Source organism: Thamnophis sirtalis, unplaced genomic scaffold, assembly GCF_051295495.1.
Source record: "Thamnophis sirtalis isolate CommonGarterSnake01/CBP01778 unplaced genomic scaffold, rThaSir2_p1.2 scaffold_1, whole genome shotgun sequence".
Taxonomy (NCBI): domain Eukaryota; kingdom Metazoa; phylum Chordata; class Lepidosauria; order Squamata; family Natricidae; genus Thamnophis; species Thamnophis sirtalis.
The window spans coordinates 103584360-103606696 of NW_028261381.1; the positions used below are offsets into that span (position 1 = coordinate 103584360).

Below are 22337 nucleotides of genomic sequence, written 5' to 3' on the forward strand. Positions count from 1 at the left end.
ATAGGGTTTCCTGCCTGAGCAGGGAGTTGAACACCTCCAAGGTCCCTCCCAACACTGCTGCATGAACTTAGCAAAACAATACATTGGCCCATTAATTCAGTAGAGTATTGAGTTAATATTGAGTATATAAACGTTTTCTGACGTTTTGGTAGATGCCTTGTCAGTGTAGGGGCTTCCAACATCAGGAAATACTAGGGCAAAATTTGCTTTATTTGGTATGCCAAATTCTGACTATTACTTTACTCCTCTCTGCTGGCTGTTGCATAGCCTGACCTCGCATATATTTATTTATATAGAGCCTTATTAGCACTCCCACGCAAACATGAGTAACTGCAACTTTCCTTGAGAGTCGCAGACAACTAGATGCACTGGGAATTACTTCTAGGAATATCTTTTGTGCTGAAATGCCACTCGTTTGACCCTTCGGGCCGGGCACGCCAGCGCCAAGTTCCAAATCAAAACGGGCGGGAGAAAATACACCGGAACCCCCCCGATTCCCAAAGTCGGCAGGTAACGGCCGAAAACAAACCGGGATCGCACTCCTGGAAAGCTAATGCCGTTAAGATTTACTTCCAAGTAAAGGCGCAGGGGATGAAGTGCAGCCTTTTCAAAGAAAGCCTAGTCGTGCCCAACGGTGAGCAATGCATAAGTTTGTGGGACGGAGGCATAAAAATCAGAATATTGGTTTTTTTTAAAAAAACAACAAAAAACACGAGGATATGTTGCCGATGCAATAGCATTTTGCTGCGGACGTTGCGCTATTTCTGGGTCGGATGCTTTCTCTGTCGCCGCGGGAGAAACCCGAGAATGGCGGGGAGAAAAGCGGGGACGTGGGGCTTCCTGGCGAAGGAACCAGTGGAAAAACAAGAGGGGGCCGAGGCGGAGCATTTGGGGAGGGGGGTTGACTCCGTCGCCGCCGAGGCTGGGCCTGAAAGCCGCCAGCCCGCTGCTTCCCCTCCTCCTCCGGGTTCGGGGGGTCCCCGGGCTCAGCCCCCGAACGCCCCTCTCTTCCGTTCGTCATGTCATTTCCTGTGCTAATAAGATGGTGGTCACGGCCAGGAGGGAGGGAGCCGCCGCAGCTGCCGCCTCCTCCTCTGCCACCGCGCCCGGCCCGGCCCCGGGACCCGTCCTCGCCTGGGACTAGCGAGCCAGGCTGGACTGGCCGGGCCGGCGCCGCAGGAGGAGGAGGAGGGGGCAGAAGAAGACGCGGGTGGCAGAGCGGGTGGCCGCCAGAAGAGCTGAGTTGCCCCCGGACGACGAGCCAGGGCCCCGCAGTGCCGAGGTGAGTCAGCCCTTCGGTAGCCAAGGTGGCGACGAAAATGGCTGCGCAGAGCAGGCGGGGCGGTGGGGGGAAAGGCAGCTGGGCGAGCGCTGGCTCGGGGTCTGGGGGCCGTTGCGGGCGGGAGGCCATCTGGGGGCCGTGGCTACGGTAGAGGGGCTTGCTCTGCAGTCCTCCCCCAGCAGTGGCGGCGGAGGGCGCGGCCAGGCAGGTAAGTAGCCGCCTCGATTTTTTCCCTCTTCCCCTTCTGGGACGAGCGCTGAGCTCGGCGCAGCCCGGCCCCTTCCTCTCCCCTCCTGCCGCTGCTGCCACCGTCTCCTCTCCTGCCTTGCCTCTCCTCTCCCTCCCCTCTCCTTGTTAAACTACGTCCGGTGAGTGACGCGGACGCGCTCCAATGGGCAGCCGAGGAAGCCAGCGAGCGCTCCCATAGGGAACGTGTGGGCGTGGTCCCGAAGGAAGTGGGTGACTTTGGAAGGGCCGCGGGAAGAGGAGGAGGTGGAGGCGTCCGAAGTCGTGGGCGGGGCTTTTTGCTCTATTTCTCGAGGAGTAATGTCCCACTCTAGAGAAAGTGAAGTTGGCTGCTGCGTCAACTGATTTTAGACTCCGTGCAAAAAGTGGATTTTGGATTCCGTGCAAAAAGGGTCATGGACTGTGCAGTGGTCTTTCCTATAGGCTGTTCGCTAGGCGATGAGGCAGAGGTGATTTGGATTAGAAGATACGATTGGTGTGAGCAGAAATCTCTGCTACCGTTCAGGAATGCATAGTCCAGGAGACTGGCAAATGCCGTGTTGGCCAATTGCAGGAACGGAAAATAAAGCTGCCAATGTCAGAAATACCATGCATCGTTCAGGTCACTACGGCGTAGTGAACCATCGCAGTCACAAAAATGACTGAAAGACTGAAACGATACCATACCCAGGAAAAAAATGATAATTTGGGTCTTGGTTTAGTTTGAGGGGAGTGTGATTGTACAAAACTATCCATTATGTAGAAACGCATGTTCACTTAACTAAAACCTTGGGTCATCCAGAGAGGTTAAATGGTCGAAAAGTAATGACTGATAAAAAAAGAAGAACTTGTGGTTAAACTTTGTCATTTAGATACAGTGAGACTAAAACTTAAAAGGGGTTTAAAAAGGAGGAGTCAATCCATGGTAGATAAAGATGTTAATGCTTCCTGGTTATGGTGGCTTAATTTCTAATATAACAGGCTGCATGCCTTTTAAGACTTTTTTTTAAAGAAACATGAAGTGGAGAGTGGTAATATCTCCTTTCTGGTTTGCAAGAAATCATTTTGGGAATGAATATGGATCTCTTGTCTGATCTGGATTGATTGGATTGGATTTATTGGATTTATATGTTGATCTAGTGTGGCTCCATTTATGTTATTCTTTTTATTGGTGTCTTTTTAAAAGCCACCCAGACATCCTATTGCCTGAATATTATCAAGATCCTTATTAGTAAATAAACTACCTTATTATTTAGAAGTTCCTTTCCATTCATTATAAATACAACCTTGAAGAAGTAGACTAGCCTGATGCTGCTACAGTATTTGTGTCTTTATTTCAGGGCTTCTGTCTTTCAGTCCTGTATATTTCATGTTATGAATTGTGTATAAAACAAATAAAATGAAGTAGGAGTGGCATATTAGCTGTAAGCCATATTAAAATCAAGTGTATTTCAAGTCTTGAAATACAGACAGATAGTTTCTCACCAAGAAAAGAGTCATCCTACGTAGGCACAGAGATACTGTTTTGCAGTTCCAGTAATTGCATTATTGAGAGCCAGGTATTTTTCCCGTTTTTTTTTTCTTTGTTAAAATATTTTCTCTTATTGCAATCAGTGAGAGGAAATTCCAGTACCAGCATGAAGCTAACATAGTTGCTCTTGTTTCCAGAACATTAAATTTTGGAATTTACTATCATTTTGAAGCATTTCAAGCTAGTGGAATTAGGTGTTAACAGTACCTTTAAAAGTCCTGAAGCTATTTTTAAAAAAATGTATATTTTAAGTTGCCTACATCAAAAAAGTGAAACCTGATTAATGTATCCAAAACTTCATGAACCACTATTATCAAAGGTGCTTTGTCAAAAGGTAACTTGGATTTTGTTTTTCCTTGAAGATGTTTTGCTTCTCATCCGAGAAGCTTCTTCAGTTCTGAGGAGGAACTGAAGAAGCTTCTCGGATGAGAAGCAAAACATCTTCAAGGAAAGCTAAATAAAGTCCAGTTGCCTTTTGAAAAAGTTGCATTTTGGGACAGCCATGACTTAAATGACTGACAATCTCCATAGACATGGAACCACTATTACCTTATTTCTATGATTAGTCATTAAGGGAAGACTCCTGCTTAGATTCTGCAACTTCTATAATTTTATGAACTCAAGAAAATGAAGGTTAACATATCTTGAGATACCCAGATAGATGAAAGTCATGTATTGAGTGAATTTATTATTCCATAAGACCCACAGCATCCTATGTCTCCTAAATGCTGTTGAGTACATAACGCTCATTTCACAACAATTTAGATCAGGGAGGTCCTCTGAAGAAATAGTAGCATTTTTATTACATTAAGATGGCTTTTCAAAGGCTGGGACTGCTAAAATATGTAATTGAAAGACACTTTATTAAAATATCCTATGGTATGTAAATTGTGGTATGTATAGTCCAAATCTCTATAAAAGTGAGATAACTTTTCTCTCCAATGTGAATAATTTTTCTTCTCCGTACTTTTTGATACCTATTTCTTTACACCATCTAGCACTATGTCTTGGGTTTCTCTTTCAGAATGTTTAAGATACATCCTGGAATTCAGATAACAGTTGCTAGTTCTAAAATGAAATATTTGAACATCTTTGGGTATTCAGGTGATCTGGTAACTAAATGTAGAATTGAGTCTACCTCTCAAAACTCTCAGATTTTTCAGATTAGGGATTTAATAAAGACAGTTGCACCAGCTGAATTTTGTTTAATCTTTCTGTTCCTTGGGTACTTGATCATGGGGCGTTAGCAAGGGCAAGACATTGTGGTTTTATAGAATGGTAAAGTTCTTTGGTGTATGGTCTTTCGCAACCTGGATATCTCCATCTATGTTGGACTTCATTTTCCATATTTCATAAAATGATACTTCAAGTTGTAATTGGAGACAATAACTGTTCATGCAGCGCTCATAACTAGTTGGTGAGCTAAATTCACTTTTTAATTTGTACAACTGAAGGAAAAAGACCTCTTTCACAACACTATAGGCCAAACAAAGAATAATCCTAGTCAGTGCTGAGATTATTTCACTGACTGGTGCTAAATGAATGTATATGGCTAGAGAGCATCAGGTTGGGACAGACTAGCATAAAATGATGTGAAATAGGCTTAATGCAGCATTTTGGATTCAAAGGCAAAAAGATGTTTTGGAATGCATGGCCTATTCCCTTCACTGCAGCTCCTTAAAGCAGCACAATCCTAGAAGAAGATACCCGTGCATTTTATAAGACATTATTACATAATGCTGATCTAACAGTCACTGTTTTAACATTGATAAGAAAAAAATAAAACTACAACGTGTTTTTGCTTTTGATTTCCAATGTAATGAAACGTATAGTCGTTTTTCTATTTTGGAAGTACAGGGCGGGGCATAACCTTTTCCTAGGGGGTCACAGCAACACTTGTAATAACAACACAAATAATTCATACACCATTCGAAAGCCCATCAAAAACTGAGTTTATTGACACGATTTAATAGTCAGTATGACCACCATTAGCCCTTCGAACAGCATTCAAACGAGGTGGATAAGAACACAACAAATCTTCAAACAGTTCCGTTCGATTTTCCAGATTTTTCAACACAGTTTCCAAATTCATTCTCAAAGTTTCAACCGAAACAAATTTAACATTTAATAGCTCATTCAATTCAGTTTTTTATGGGCTTTAAAATGAGGTGTCGCGGAAGTTGTAAACTGCTGTCGATCTTGCTGTGACCCCCTAGGAAAAGGTTATGCCCCGCCCTCTGGAAAATCTGGAAAATCGAACGGAACTGTTTGAAGATTTGTTGTGTTCTTATCCACCTCGTTTGAATGCTGTTCGAAGGGCTAATGGTGGTCATACTGACTATTAAATCGTGTCAATAAACTCAGTTTTTGATGGGCTTTCGAATGGTGTATGAATTATTTGTGTTGTTATTACAAGTGTTGCTGTGACCCCCTAGGAAAAGGTTATGCCCCGCCCTGTAGTTAGAATTCCAAAACTAATTTGAAATCACATTTCCTATTTTATTCCCCCAGACTTTATCAGTAACATCTTTAATATATAAAGATATTTTAAAGCTTTTGCGGAAGATTATACAGACTGCATAATCTGTGGTTCAGAACAGCTGTCCTTGCAAAGCTCAAGTAATTGTCAAATTGTAATTGTGTCAATAAAACACAGTTCTTTAATTTTAACTAATCTTGATATTTTGGCATTATAGATTCCTACATAAGTCTTAATGCAGTCTTTGATATGGAAATGATTCCATACCTCTCTTGTATAAAAATACAAGAGTAAATGCCAAAGTAAAAACTAGAGAAGACTCTTAATAGTTCTTAAAAAGAATGTTTAAGAGTCCCCAAAGTGGTCTACACAGTGAGAATATTGAAGGGAGTGATGCAGCATTTTGTGTAGAAATGGCAGGATGGAAGTGGAAATTCCCAGCAATCTTAACAGACTCTGTCTTCTAATTCCATGGATAGTAGATACAAATGGGAAGTAGAATGTTTCAAAAGCAACTGGCAAGAGTAGTGGGAATTTGAATCCTTGCCTTTCTTCTTATCTTATTCCAGGCTCGGTTTAACTGTGATGAACACTAGGAAAGTATACCCACAAGTGGCTGTTTTGATAATATTCTCTCTGATATGATGAAGCTTCTATAAATATGGTTACAAAACATGAGAAAGGATCTTGGCACTGTACATAGTGCTTATTTGCAGTCAACATTGCTTTTTATCCCTGCTGTGCTCTGGGCTACCAATCCTTTGCATACCTTGGGAGATAGTATCAGTCACCATCTCCATGGAAATGTAATCCAAGTATTGGATACTATCTTCACTAGATAAATTACAGCATACCTTTTGATACACTGATTTTTTTTCCCTTTAAAGAGTATGCAGAGTGCTGGGCATTTGCCCACAAGATATTTACACTACTACTATTATTATATATACTTCATTCATTAAACATGAATTTCAGCCAATTGAACGTTCAAAAATACATTACAAATGTCATAGACTGGTGCTAATGGTTGATACGGTTTGCTGCCAGCGTTCTAGGTATCAACCAAGTACCTTCTTAAAATATAAGATGTTCCAAGTAGCACAGTTTTTTTGCAGTTCTGCTGGTGTTATTGCAGGAAGCTGCAATTTGATGTATGTTGTAAAATTCTTGGACATGATGCCAAGTGCCCCGATGACAATGGGTATCACTGTTACATGCTTCATCCATAGCCGTGTAGTTTCGATGGCCAAGTCGCGATATTTTATTATTTTTTCTAGTTCTTTTTCTTCGACTGGCATCTCCAGGAACAGCGATTTCAATAAACTGTACATTTCGGCCTTCTACAACTGTGATATCTACCGTGTTGTGCTCCCAATGACGATCTGTTTGTATTCGAAAATCCCACAAGATCTTCACCTTCTCATTTTCAATAACTTTTTCCACTTTATGTTCCCATGACTTTCTGGATACAGGTGAATCATATTTTTTACATAATGACCAGTGGATTAATTTAGCAACTCAGTCATGTCTAGCTTTGTAACCAGTTTGTGCAATTTTTCTGCATTATTCACATATTAAATGTGAAAGTTTCGACTTTGTTATTGCGAAGTCGGCAGTTTCGATTGTCAGTGGATTTTTGTATCTTCGCTTTCATAGCATTAGTTTGTAGTGCTTGTTCTTGAGCAGCCAGTATTTCTTGATAGTTCCCATCTTAAGCCATGTCCACGTCAAGTTGTCATTACATTTTCCTTCAATGTTTTTCAAGTGCTGTCCATGCCAAGCTTTGGTTTTCCATCTATTTAATCTGTCATCCAGCTATTTTTCCTTATATTCTGCCTTTGTTTCTGGTGTTTTTATGCTGTTCTTCATTTTCACAGCCTGCAGCAATTTTTCTGTACTTTGCTTCACATAATCATTCAAACTTCATTTTTCTTCTTCTACAGTTTGATGACTTCTAATCCTATCCTGTTTAATATTTACATAAAATAATTTGAAGATGTTATCATAGAGTATAATATGGAGTGTCATCAGTATGCAGATGATGTGCAGCTGTAAATCTCATTCCAGCTACGGCTGGTATGTCTATAAGAGTTTTGTTTGATTTGAATGAGATTTAATAAGACAAAATGAAATCTGATTGTGAAAGAACTACTCTTAAAAAATAGTAAGGCTGATCCAGAACTCGCTCTATATTTAGATTTAAGAATGGTTCTCAACATGGCTTTGCTATTTGATGCACAGATGGAAGCTTTGGCACCAGAGACATTCTTTCAACTTTGACTGATTGTAACCATTTACATATAGCCTAATAATGTTCCCAGAATGTCCCATTTTCTTGTTATTATAGATTATGGTAAAGCAGTCTAGGTGAAACTGCTTTATAGGTACTTTTGAAGTTATAGTTTGGTCTAAAATATTACACTTAGGGTTTTGACTGACTCTAAAGGATAGCATATTTTTTAGTTGCACTGGTTATTAGTTGGTTTCCAGAAACTAATTTTGTATTTTCAAGGGGCTAGTTCTGTATATTAAATGCCTAAATGGCTTAGGACCAAAAGTACATGAAAAACTCTAAATTTATGTCAATATCGTATGTCCAGTTTCTAAGGGCAGCTAGAAAAGTTTTCCTTCAAGTTCTGTTCCCCACCACTAATCAGTCCAAAAACAGAATTAAAATACTTTAATTAATTAATTACCAAGATAAAATACTTTTTTTCAAATCCAATCATAACCTTTTTTTTCTAATCTCTTTTCCCCTCAGTTGTTGATAATTACCAAAGTTCTATATTTATTATTTGCAGTACTGTCAGCGCTCAAGAGAAAACCTATTTTTTTCATCATTTAAAACTTTAGGGCCATGAGTGAGTAAACAAGAGAAGGAGCTTATAGTAGAAATATTCCAGTCATCAAGTCCTTTGTTTTTAACAGCTTTTTTCTATATTGAAATGTGCATAATATATCTAACTTTTCATACTCTGGGGAAATTTAGAATGATGAATGTTGACATTTAGCATGCCTGGTGGAATTAGCAAAAGATTAGTGAACAGACCAGGAATTACAAAGACTGATTTCAATGCAAAGCAGTAGAGCTAGCATTCATGAAGATAAAATATTTTTCTGAGATTCAGGAAAGGCTACAATTTCTTATATGTTAACTACACGGGAGGAAAATGTGTATATCAAACACAGCTGATGTTTTGCTTATAGGTAATCCACATTGTCTTTTATTTATTTTTAATACTATTTTCCCCTCTTCCTCCCCAATTCTTCTCTCTTTTTCCCTCCCCCCGTCTCCCCATGTGTTTTATAAAGTAAATAATGAATTGTAAAAAAATGTTTTATTTTTAACATTATTAACAACCCAACTCCAATAGTCTCTGTTTGTTTTAATTATCAAAAGGTTCTTCATTATTATTAATAGAGATGTTGCTCTCAGTAGACATTCAGACAATTCTATTGAATGATATTAAAGCTGATATTATGCTACTGAAGCATAAACTAATACATGGAACAATGGCAATCAAAACAAAAGAAAAATAATGAATAGTTCACATAATATACTTTTTTACTATGATGAATGTATTTCAGAGTTGCTGGAGGAAGGGACTACTTTCCCAGAGGGTAAGTGGATCTTGGAAAATGTGGTCAGCTAAAAGGGGGTTAAGAGAGCTCCTCCCTAGCTCCCAGTTCACAGAGTATATACAGATAATTGCCTTAGTCTGGCAAGTTTTCTGTTTGTAGGTGAACAACAATAAAGAACTGTTCTGAAGTAACTCTACCTATTGTTCTTGGTTCTTTGAGACTAACATTTACAGCATTATGAAATTAATACTTTAAATGTGAACCAGGAAGGAACAAAGATGATGAGATATAAATTAGTGATTCATAACTCAACCCCAGGCTTATGTAATACTTGTAGTCCTCAACGTAAAACCACAATTGGAACTAACTTCTGTTGCTAAGCATTGGAGTTGCTAACTGAATTGCACCCAATTTTACAACTTTTTGACATGCTCATTAAGCAAATCACTGCAAGTATTAATTGAATCAAAGGGTTATTAAGCAAATCTGGTTCCTTCATTGACTTTGTTCTGGGAAGCTGCCAAGGGAAAGTTGTAAATGTAAAGTTGAAGTGCCACCGTAACTTCGAACAGTTGTTAAACGAATAGTTGTAAGTTGAGATCTACCTGTAGGAGGGTCTGAATGAGGTGAACAGGCTCAGGTTTAATCCCAACAAGAAAGAGTTCAGAAGTACTCCTGAGGTGTTATTCAGTTGTTAAACAAATGGTTGTAAGTTGAGATCTGACCAGTTCTGGAGAACCGGTAGTGGAAATTTTGAGTAGTTTGGAGAAGCAGTAAATATCACCTCTGACTGGTCCCACCCTCATCTATTCTCTGCCTCCTGAGTCCCAGCTGATCAGGAGGAAATGGAGATTTTGCAGTAACCTTCCCCTGGAGTTGGGAGGGAATGGAGATATTACAGTATCCTTCCCCTGCCACGCCCACAAAGCAACGCCCATGAAGCATGCCACGCCCACAGAACCGGTAGTAAAAAATTTTGAATCCTACCACTGAAGTACTCCCATACCAAGAGTATTCCAACTTTGATTTTGAATAAAGTACAGAATTGTTTCATAATTTGTTAATGTAATTTGGATATCATATTGGATTCATAGTTTCTGCTTGAACAGCTGATGGTAATTTTGGCTGGAAGACCTTTATGCAACTACATCTAATGTATTAGGAATGATCTTTAATGGATTGGAAGGGTCTGCTCATAACATACCCGTGCTTTGGTCATTTCACCTCTGAACTATGCACAATGCAATATAAAAGGGACTACCCTTAAAGTTCATCCAGAAGAGTCAGCCACTACTATCTGTAATATTTGAAGCAGTAATAGGAGACTTTATGTTTGTTCATGTAAAAAAACCTCTACTTCAAAAACTCCACTGGTTACCAGTTTCTTTTCAAATTCACACTGGTTGTTCACTCTTAAATTCTTATATGATTTAGATCTGGGTATCTATGGGATTGCCTGCTGCCAAATACGATCAGAAAGAATGGTTCTCTCACTCACTCACTCTATATCCCTCCTCTTAAGGAATATTTCAGGATTTGGTTTTTTTTTCTGAGAGCATTTAAAATGAGAGAGCCTTGCAAACAGATTTGTTATGAGAAGAACTTCTGTTGTGGATTTTTGTATGTTGTTGTTCTTTGGGTGTTGCTTTGTTTTCATGTTGCATTGAATACAGTACCAATATTTTTAAATGAATATAAGCTGCTGACAGTTCTGCTTTGATTGGAATGACACACAAGTTTCAATATGTAATTATAATTGAATTAACCTTGAATGGCTATTGTTAACAATATAAGGCATTTCAGTAATGAATACACACAAATTAATAGCTATAATGGATTGTGAGATTAACCTTGAGAGGAGGAAGAGCCACAACCTAGACCAGTGATAGCTAACCTTTTTGGTGCCAAGTGCCAAATGCGCATGTGTGAAATCCCAAAATGCGATGCGACCCTCCTCCCTATGCATATGCGCACGTCCCTTGCACATGTGCTCTCCTTGCCCATTTTTGGCTTCCAGGTTGGTGCAGGCTTTCCAAGACCAAAACATGGCATGGGGGAGCCTCGCATGGCACCTCGTGTGGTGCCCCATGGCCCATTTTGGCTTCCAGGTTGGTGCAGGCCTTCCAGGCCCAAAACGGGGTGTAGGGGACCATGTCCAAACGCATAACCCTCAAAATATAATGCAAGTGTCCACGCACATGCGCCCCACCCTCCCATGCATGCGCCCCACCCCATGCATGCACAGCAGAGGCTCAAAGACCAGAAGGCTCCTGAGATGCGCGTGTGCATGCATGATAGAGTTTGGCTGGGGTGATGACTGGCGTGCCCGTAGAAAGGGCTCTGTGTGCCACCAGTGGCACGTGTGCCATAGGATCGCCATCACGGGCCTAGACAATAATCTGATAAAATGAAATCTTTGTCCAAAATGAATGAAGATACAGAAGAAGCCTAAGTTGTCTGAAATGCAAGGAAGGGGGAAGCGCTTTCACACTTGAAAAATTCTATTAGTGTAACTCCACAGTAAAGGTAGTGCTAATACTTGTGATTTTGCCTTCCTGTCTGGGCTAATTTGAATAGGTCAGTTATGCTTACACACCATGTTGGTCACATTATTATGTGCCGAGGTGGCGCAGTGGTTAAATGCAGCACTGCAGGCTACTTCAGCTGACTGCAGTTCTGCAGTTCGGCTGTTCAAATCTCACCGGCTTAGGGTTGACTCAGCCTTCCATCCTTCCGAGGTGGGTAAAATGAGGACCCGGATTGTTGGGGGCAATATGCTGACTCTGTAAACCGCTTAGAGAGGGCTGAAAGCCCTATGAAGTGGTATATAAGTCTAACTGCTATTGCTATTGCTATTATTAAGGGACCTAGTAATGACACCATCAACATTATTTGTATTGCACACATATTTGTGCATTTATATGTCTGCAACATTTTTACTTTCTTGTATTGTTGCCGTCTTGTATAAAAATAACAGATTTTCTGACTGCTACTGGAAATCCATCTAGTCTTAAAGCGATATCATAATAAATTAAGAAAATATTTTTTAAAAAAAGTTTTTTCTAACATTCTAATGTTCTTGGGAAATTTCTATATGAAATTTCATCTTTCTACAGTTTTTTTAATTTTTATATATAATTTAGCTTTCTAAATTATTTCTTAACAATTCGTAGAGATGCTAGTTTATGTTATTCCAAAGTTTAAATGTATAGTCACTCAAGTAGTGTACTCAGTACATGACATGTCAGATACGTTGAGAATAGTTTTGAAAACTTGATGATCAGTCATTACCAACTGTATTTTTAATTGCATGTTACTTTTCTTTACAAATGTCATAAAGTATTACTAAGTAAATATTTCCTAGCCCAGTGGCTTTACTGCAAAGGTTTTGTAAAGTACCTGCTTTCACATTTTGTACATATAGTACAGATTGAGAATAATATTTGTAGGGTTGAAATGAGGGGTCCTTGGTGCTTTCTGAGCTTGGTTGTTTTCTTACATAGATTTCATTATACAAACTACCGTGTTTCTCCAAAAATAGGACCCTGTCTTATATTTTTGCCACCAAAAAGGCACTAGGTCTTATTTTCAGGGGGATGTTGTCCACTGCCACTTGTGTGCATCACCCCTGGCCTCCTTTTCACTTTCAGAGGCCTTCAGGAACTTCTGTGGCTGGCAAGGCTTTCTTGGAGGCCTCTGCAGCCAATAACAAAGCTGTCCAAAGATAAATAGTAGGGCAGCTCCACTACCCCCAACCCCACCCTAGCTTAATTTTTACCTGCGCACCCTAGAGTGTGAGGGATCTTAATTAGGGCTTTTTTGGGGGGGGGGGGCTTCTATTGGGCACCCATAAAAATCAAGCTAGGACTTAGTTTCGGGGTAGTTAATCTCAGTGCATTGAGGACGCCTCACATACAGTATAGTTGTTGGAAATGTTTACTCCCATCTCAGCCCAATTTTTGGTTTCACATTGTGTTTCTTCCTAAGAAAGCAGTTGGCAATTGAGAGGTTACTACGTGCCATAATACAGACATTTAAGAAAGTGAGTCTTTCAATAAATGTTTGTATTATGGCACGTAGTAATTTTTGTTCTTAATTGCCAACTCCCATACACAACAGCATAATAGGATGCATATTTCTGTGTACATTCTATGCTGTGTAGTTTAGCCTACTTTAAAATTGGACTCAGAATACTAGCATTATTCCAAGGTTGAAATGTACAGTCACTCAAGTAGTGTAGTCAGTGCATGTCAGAAATAGACAAGAAATAGATAAAAAATATTGCTAGTACCAGGATTATAAAGAAAAAAAGAAAGGGAAAGTAGGTACTTCACAAAGTATATGTGGTGAGTGTATGTGTGATTGTATTTGAATGAGGGGGGCATTGTACAATATTTCTTTCACCTACTCTTTATTTGGCAGATCTACAAAGTAGATTCACTGTGGTACCTATGATCCCATCATTGGGTAGAAATGATAATCAAGGTAGATGAAAACAAAATTTCCTTCCCTTGATTTTTTTTTGGGGGGGGGGGCAGTACATTTGGGAGTTTATATTTCATGTCTTTCTCTTAATCCCATCTCAGACTACAAATAATAGTATCAAATAGTTTGAATTAACTGGTCAGGTATGATTTCTGAGGAACAAAAAAGAGGTGTTGACTATCCCTGAGCTTGAATAAACAAAGGTGAGGGGCATAAAGATTTTGGGCAAAGAGAAAGAGGCAGCTTTAAGATTAAAGATAAGACCTTCAAGGCTAAGTGGGGTTGTTGTATTCTAAAAGTTTCTGCAAACGTCTTTGACTTAAAGGAGTTACTAAAATGTTTGTTTAGGGTGCTTTTTATGTATGCAATAAATATATTGACCTAAAAAAAAGATTAAGTCTTTAAGAAGCTTGATGTCACTTCACAAAAAACTCCCTCCCTCCTAAATATAAGATGAGGAATTATCATAATTCACGGAATCTTCCTTTCTGGTATAGTGCAGTTTTTTAAAATTGTACTGTGTTCAGTGTTATGTTCCTAAGGAATTCAAACCCAATATTTTCTTGCTGTATATGGAAGAGAAGCAGCCCTAAGAATGAAGGCATTCAAGAATCCAATGCATAACTTTGGTTTTATTTGTCATTTTTATTTTTCATTTTTTGCAGATTGAATATTATGGAAATATTTAGACTAGAGAAGATGAGCTAAATGTGTTTCAACCATGTAGACAGATTTTCAAGCCCTGAAAAATGTCAGTTGTATAATGAAAGTGTTAAAAGCTTGCAAGAAATCAGACATCAGGAGCTATAGGTTCCCACGCTGCTAAAGGTAATATAAAAAATTACCAAAAAATTGATATGAAACCTGCATAAATTAACAAAACTGGGCAGGGAATTTGTGTTTTATGCTTGATCCTTTTTGATACAGATGCCATTATTGTGAGAGGAATATTTTTAAAAGACAAAATATGATCTGCTTGTGCATTTAGGCACCTTTGAGGCCTTATTTCAGTTTTTAAATAAAAAGTGTTTACATTAATTGTCAATGTACTGCAATTTTAATATTGTATTTCAATAGTTATTGTTTGTATATGCTTTTCAGAAACTGACATGGGAAGTGGTATGAAAATACAGTAAAATAAAATATTTTAAAACCTAATCTATAAAAGCAAATTTAGACCTGCTTTCAATATCAATTCTTTAATATCCATGTAAGTAAGATAAAAATATCTGTAAAACTTTTGAGAAGTGTTTATATAGGTCTTAAGAAGCTAGGTAACATCAATAATTAAAACACATTTTAGTCTATGTTTCAACACAAAGCTTTCTAGACATGCACAACAAGGTTTACTAGAATAATAAAGAAAATACAATAAATGCCATCCATCAAAAGCAAAACCTGAGTTAAAATATATCATCAATTATACACATCAGCTAATATCTCTATAATTTTATACACATCAGCTAATATCTGTATAATTTTAACTTTAACTTAACATGTCTATGGATATTCTCAGTTTTTCTTATCATGGTGAAAAATGGAATAGGCTTTTGAGGATGTTTTTAAAAACAAATAAATTTACAGCCAGGGAGGGCTGTAAAATGTAGAAAGAGAATCCCAGTAGTTTTTATTACTCCTGGTGAAATATAAACCTAATATAGAGTGCCTGATAGAATACAAACTGCAATTATTTTAATGTGGGTTTTCTCTTATGTCCTAAAAAGTAAAGAATTTGATTTACTATTTTTCTTGCAAAATTATATTCAAGTAGCAATGTGGTTCAACAGTCTGTATAGAATAGTATTATCAGGTGCTAAGGAAATAAGGAGATGCAGGCAGTTCAAATGGATATAAATACAAACTTAACTTCTCTACAATTATCTGAACTACTAATGGTCAAAGCAATTTGAGGGTAGATATGGAATTCACAGTGGAATGGACTTGTCTCTCTTGTGAGGGTGACTGATTACGCCTTTGACCCCTCCCTCAGGCTCAGCCTGTTCATCTCCTATAACTGTAGGCTAAGAGAACTTGAAATACAGTGTGAAAAATGCTGATTCTGCATCCTGCAGTGTATTTTAATTAAATTTTTTCAACTTGCAGTGCTACATTTCCTAGAATCAATATTTTTTTTCATTATTAGTAACCTGATTACTATGATGAACAAAATAATCAGTATATACTGTATATTTCAACAGATTTCAAGTATGTAAGAGAATCTGCATGGTTTTCTGATGAGCTTTTTTAAAGTTATATGTAAGAAATTTTAGTCTGACTTAGCATATCTTGCTTGGGCCAGTTATATCACATGCCTCGTCTTTTAGGAAGTAGGAATTGTAGTTCAAAAATTCTGAAACATCAGATTTGGGGAAACTGGTTTAGGGTAATATCAATAAATTGACTTGTAGCTGATTTTTAGCTAATATTTGGAGAATTAGGAGACATCACCCACTGCCACATCCCCAATAGGGTTAATTTATCTGACATTATGTGCTGCTGGCAAAATTTGTTATGAAAAGTGTGGGGAGATAATGGCTTTGTATTTAATTTTGACTGTCGATGAAATAGCAGTATTTCATTTTGGCGTTAAAATGTTAATTAAATAGCAGATTTTATGAATGATAATATCTAATGTCATATCAGCTGGAAAATCAATGTCTTTCAAGATCTGTTTAAGAAAACATTGTTTCAAAATGAAAATTTACCTTGTTACCTTTAACTTTTTTATAGAACATGACTGAAAAACTAAAGGATTGCTTGGGAGAAATGGTAACAATCAAGACAGAACCATGTTCTCCGGGCCAGGAAGAAGAATATGGACAATTTGGGTAAGAGCCTTTAAATTTCTAACTTGCACCATCAATATAGGAGTCCTGTGCAAAGACAGATAAGGGGGATATGTGCATTCTGAGGTCACAGTGTAAATCTTGGGCTTTCCTATTTGTGTCCCAGCTTCAGTCATAAGTAGTTCCCAACACTGGACACAACATCATGACATTTATTTGTTGGATTTTTATATACCACCTTTATTTTTTGTTCATTCAAGGCAAAATACACATAATGCTTCTGCCTTCTACTTTCCACCAAAATAGCAAACCTGTCCCTGAAAAGCATTTTGGAAAGTATGTTCAAGCTGTTTAAGATATTAACATTTATTATAAGATTGATTTGAAAACAACTTTTTTTCTATATCCCCTGTGGCTTGGTCAGCATATGGTTCTTCCCAATCTGGTATAGCAACTTGGATTAAAGGGAATAATATATCTTGTACAAGAAGATATATATCTTGAAAGAATAGAGCACCTGTTCATAACACACGGAGTGGAAAATGTGACTGGGACAAATACTTCTGTGTTTCTGAAAGAGGGGATTCAGCATAGGGCAGAGTTGAGAAGAAGCCTGATGTTGAATGGTTGATGGCTTGGTTCAAAGTTCAGCACTAAATCATGGTGTTTGGTGAAGGCTGTCTATTGTTAAATGACTATAATAAATATGGTAACAAAGCAAGGACACAAGCCATTTGAAAATAATTGAATATACTGAGGTTTTGGCACCACGTCTACAAATTTCCTTCAGAAATAACCTCAGGGAAATTTGTAGACCTGTTGCCAGGATTCCAGTGCACGTAATTGATTTTATAGTTTGCTCAAGAGAAGTTCCAAGAAATGAGAATTTAAAAATATTTTGAAATAGGTAGTGACTAAATTGACATAAGAATTAGAAGCCAAGAAGCAGTAAATTAATTTTAATTTGAGTTAAAACAACAACTTTTATTTTAACAACTCTGTAATACCTTGCACCATGGTGTAATCAGGGTGTTTGAATGGAGCTGAATATTTACTAGCTGTATGACCTCCCTGATGCCTACATAGAGCTTATAGCAGATATTTTCTTTTTGCGCCCAGAGAAATATCTGCCACTACCTAGGATCGAATACACATTTCCAGATTGTGAGGCAAGAGCTCCACCTCTAGGCCACCAGCTGCTCTAAAACAACAACATATACTTCTTCTAATTTCTGTTTCTTCATTTTCTATAGTAGAATATCACATGTGTTCTCTTGTTTTGTCAGCTCTCAAAAGTTTGACTCTCACTCTATGGATGTGGAGCCTAAAAAGCTAAAAGGAAAGCAGGAGTTGGTTATGTCCAAAAGTTTTCAGCAGGTTGATTTCTGGTGTAAGTATCATATTGGTGCTCTAACCATTCTAATATTAAAGCTTTAAAATAGAAAATACAGTGAATAGAAAGCTCACAGTTGCTATCTTAAAAACAGTGGTAAAACTACAGTAGGGTTGTGCAACATTTGGTCCATATTGGTGCTCTTAGGATTCCACAATTGTTTTTCTACAAATAAATTTTAAAATGCTAATTTTTTTCCAAATTTTCAAAACTTCATCTCACATGAAATCTCATAACAGTTCAAGAAAATATTCATAATCATAATATTTAATAATCTTGAAAGATTTGGGCGGTTTTAAAATTATTTTTTAAAATATTTATTTGGTGCCACAATGTTGTGATACATGATGGCATCAGCATTTAAAAAGGTTTCCAACCCTACAGCTAAACTGTTTCATATTTTTTATTATTATTATTAAATAGTATAGCTTATATCCAAGAGGCAATTTTAAGTACATTCAGTAGCATGCCTTAAATCCATGAAATCAGCTAAGATATAAGAAAATTTGAAGGACAGAATTTTCAAAAGAGAGGTTCAGCAAGACTACTTCTCAACAGATGTTGTCTGTCGTACATGAGACACCAAAGGAAACATGGCAAACTTTCTATGATAGATTTGATTTTAATTCTCAAATTGATATTGTCCACTAGAAAAGTATTTTCTATTACCTATAATGTTAGCTGACATGACATTTTTATGTTTAATCTATAAAATCCTTAGTGACTGTCTATGCTTGGTTGCTTGTTGCAAATGTTTCTTTCCAGAGTAGAAGAGCTAGACATAAAGAAGCTAATTTTATTTTATTTTATCAAAAGGGATTTAATCAAGTAATGTCACTTGTTTTTACTTAAATTTCCATCCTCATATTAGATTTTTCTTTTAAAAAATCACAAGAGTCCCATGGCAGGAATGTAACAAAACATAAAGTTTACTTTAAAAAAAACCAATTTTGTTAGCAAGCAGTTATTTCAATTTGAGTATGGGAGACAAGGTGTATATAGAGAAAGCAAAAGTCAACCAGAAAAAAAAATCCTCACCATAGGGTTGGCTGTCAGTCTGACTCTAAACAAGTGGTTCTTAATTTACGAACGCAATGCAGCCCAAAATTATGTTGCTAAGTGAAACATTTTTAAGTGACTTTTGCTCCATTTTATGATTTTTGTTGCCACAGCTTTTAAGTGAATCATTGAAGTTGGTAAATTTGTAATATGGTTGTCACGTGAAACTACATTGAATTTGCTTGTCAGAAGGTAACAAAAGGTGATCACATGACTCCTGGACTCTGCAACTATCATAGATATGAGTCAGTTGCCAAGCATATGAAATTTGATCCTGTGACTATAGGGATGCTGCAAGGGTCATAAGTGTGAAAAACAGTCATAAGTCACAATTTTTCCAGTGATGTTGTACCTTAACGGTCACTAAATGAACTGTTGTAAGTTGAGCATTACCTATATATGACGTCCAATAGAGATGTGCAAAATGTTTGTTACAGCTGTTTTAAACTTGCCCATGCCTAAAATGAAACATATATATGGGGTGTTTGCATCCATGTATAGAACTGGGAAATAGCCAAGGGCATAAAAAATTGGAGGTAAGCAACCCGTTGCCTTGGAAGATTAGCATTGGAATGTTCTGTGCTAGGAATACTGAGGGTAGGAAAGAGCAGACAAGATGATAACACACCAGATTTTCCCGTTTTCCCAGATTGTATTTACTCTACAGCCTTGAACAACCATTCTAGGTTTACTTCTGCGTGGCCTAATGATTTAGCAGAATATACAGAATGCAGTGGTCTAGCATTTAAAACAAAACACTTTCTCCATTTTGTGCCACATAATTATGCTGTAAGCCTAAAGCATACAGTAAACAATTTTTTTAAAAGAAAAACATTTCCAGTTTTATTTTATGGTCTCCAAGTTGTCTGACATTCTATTTCTGCTTTTGGCAACATCTATAAAATTTCCCACATGGGAAACTCTAAATGTATGCTAACCGCTTGCTCTCTTTTCTTGCCACTGAGTTCTGAGCAGGATCATATTAACATTTTTAGTAATTATTTTGTAATTAGAATTGACATACTAACATTTTAAAGCAAATGTTCATGTGATTCTTCTACTGAAACAGGAAAAAAAATGATATCTGTTTATCTCATGTGGGTGACAATTGGGATTCCAATTCAGAAAGCATTAAACATATCTCTTCAAATTTATGTCCAAATTTACATTTAAACAAAACTTGGCATTGTTCTGATACAATATGCAATGAAAATTACATTAATTCCTCTGTAGTATTGCTTTGAACTCTTGTTTTGGTTCAAAAAGTTATAATCTATGTCACTATTCTTATATAATTCCCACAGTGCTGATCTTGCCAAAATTGCTATCTCTTCATTTACATACATATGCTATCTCCAATTATATATTGACAACCTTATGAGGGTGCAATAGAATAATAGATAATGAGTAGTTAAGAGCCACCATAAATGTATCCAGTTGTAGTCTGGTAAAGCTGCTTTTTGCCTTTTCATAAAAGAGATTTTTTTAAATCAAGCCTTGGAGCTATTGAACAACCTCAGGAAATTATGAAAGGAATATAAGTACTAATGGATTAATTGCAAACCTTGGCCTGATACTTAATTATGAAAAAGAGCTACTTCATACACAGCCATTTGCATTATGATGTGAATGTGAACTATTAGGACTAATTCACATGTATTTACATTTTTAAAAAAATATTCATTGGGCCAGGAATAATCTCTAGTTCAAAGAGCCTCCACAGCAACTGCATTACATATTTCCCTGCCTTAACTCATACTATATCCTTTCCTTAGTATTGGTTTTGTGGAGTAAGGATGATGTATACAGGGGAACACAAACATAGCAGATGTGGTAAAATACAGTTTGTTTACTTTTGCCTCTAGGAGTGGTTGGATTAAATGATATTTGATAATTTTAGGCAAGATTTTGTGAATTATACCTTCATTCAGGAAGCAAACATTTGCTTTACTATTGCAAATGTTTGCAGTATTGAATGAGCTGAAATCTTTGTTGAATGCATAACCTATGACTCAGAGAGATATAGCTTTATGGCTGGGAATTGCTTTTTAATTAAAAAAAGGGCCCTCATATATTTTTGGTAATTTGTTTGCAATGTTGGTGGAAGTTGTAATTCATCAGTAAGTTTTATTTGAAAATTAAAATTAAATTCAAAAAACTTACTGGCATCCTTAGCAAGATTAGGAGGGCTAGACTCATTCTTGTTATTTCCTCTTTCTATAGTTTGTGAGTCGTGCCAGGAGTACTTTGTAGATGAATGTCCAAATCATGGCCCACCAATGTTTGTGTCTGATACTCCAGTACCCATTGGCATCCCTGAAAGAGCTGTGCTCACTATCCCTCCTGGCATGGAAGTGATCAAAGAGCCCAATGGGGAACGAGATGTGCGCTGCGTAAATGATGTTATCCCCAAAGGTCGCATCTTTGGACCATATGAAGGGAAGCTGTCTAGTCAGGACAAGTCAGCAGGATTTTTCTCTTGGCTGGTGAGTATTCTCAGCTGGGTGATTCTTTAAGGAATCAGTGAGATTAACATCTGGACATACTTGACTATAATTCAGCTATAAGAAGAACATATGTAATTAAGAAACTCCTCATACAACTAATCTTCAGGCAAGGATTAAAATGTAAAGAACAAAGTAAAACTTGGAAGTCAGGAGTCAGGTTTTCATACAAGAAAGCATATTTCCACAGACTGCAAAACCCAGCTGTCTTCCAGATGAATTTTTTTTGGTCAGCTCCAAGAAATAAATAGGAAATATTGTTCTAAGAATGAAAAATTAAACTATTACATTTATTCATTTAATTACCTTAAAGTGCATGATCTTAACTTTGTTATAAATGTATGTTTTTTTTTCAGATTGTTGATAAGAACAACCACTATAAATCCATAGATGGAACAGATGAGACTACATCAAACTGGATGAGGTGAGTCTGTTTCCTATATATAATTTCCCTGTGTGTTTTTATTTGCATCTGTAAAAAGAAAGAATATATTTCCCTGTTTTCAGTTTTTAAAAATGTTTATCCTTTGTACACAAAACCAGAGTTTTATAGGGGACAAAGACAGAGCTTTGTCATTACAGTGATTTAGAAGTGATTTCTGTAGTTTGCTTATATTTACCTTGTATGTGTATTAAAATAACTTCAAAAGGATCTGCTACTAGATCAGAACATAAATAGAAAAAAAACTTGGTTGTGGGAAACTTGCTTGATCCTTTTTATTAAGGTTATTGGCTGTTTTAACTTTGTTTTTAACGGCACAGGGGACCAGGAGAGTAGATGTATTATATCTGCATCAACAAATTTCAGTTTGATCACTCTCCTATTACTTCTTATTACATAATGAGTATTTCACAACTTTGCAACAACTCAAAAACAGAACAAATTGGTCAGTAATTGCTGCTGCTGTTTTATTCCCTAAATCAGTTTTGATATACAATATGCCTAATTGTTGTGGTTGGATCAGTGTGTAGATTTGTTCTTTAGATTATTTCAAATGGTAGCTGACTCAT

The 22337-nt window shown here is 37.2% G+C and overlaps 1 protein-coding gene across 3 annotated transcripts in view; it reads left to right on the top strand.

Annotated features, from left to right (window-relative positions):
- The first annotated feature begins 1054 nt into the window (after window positions 1–1054).
- PRDM11 (PR/SET domain 11) overlaps window positions 1055–22337 on the top strand; it is a 50312-nt gene continuing 29029 nt past the window's right edge. Inside the window, exons 1-6 of one of the 3 annotated variants that reach the window (XM_014052268.2) lie at window positions 1055–1282; window positions 14250–14412; window positions 16315–16412; window positions 17657–17760; window positions 21046–21308; window positions 21683–21750. In XM_014052268.2, coding sequence (XP_013907743.2) covers window positions 16318–16412; window positions 17657–17760; window positions 21046–21308; window positions 21683–21750 — 530 coding nt within the window. In that variant the 5' untranslated portion in view covers window positions 1055–1282; window positions 14250–14412; window positions 16315–16317. The remainder of the gene's footprint in view (window positions 1283–14249; window positions 14413–16314; window positions 16413–17656; window positions 17761–21045; window positions 21309–21682; window positions 21751–22337) is intronic. The other 2 variants (XM_014052271.2, XM_014052270.2) reach the window with 2 other exon arrangements.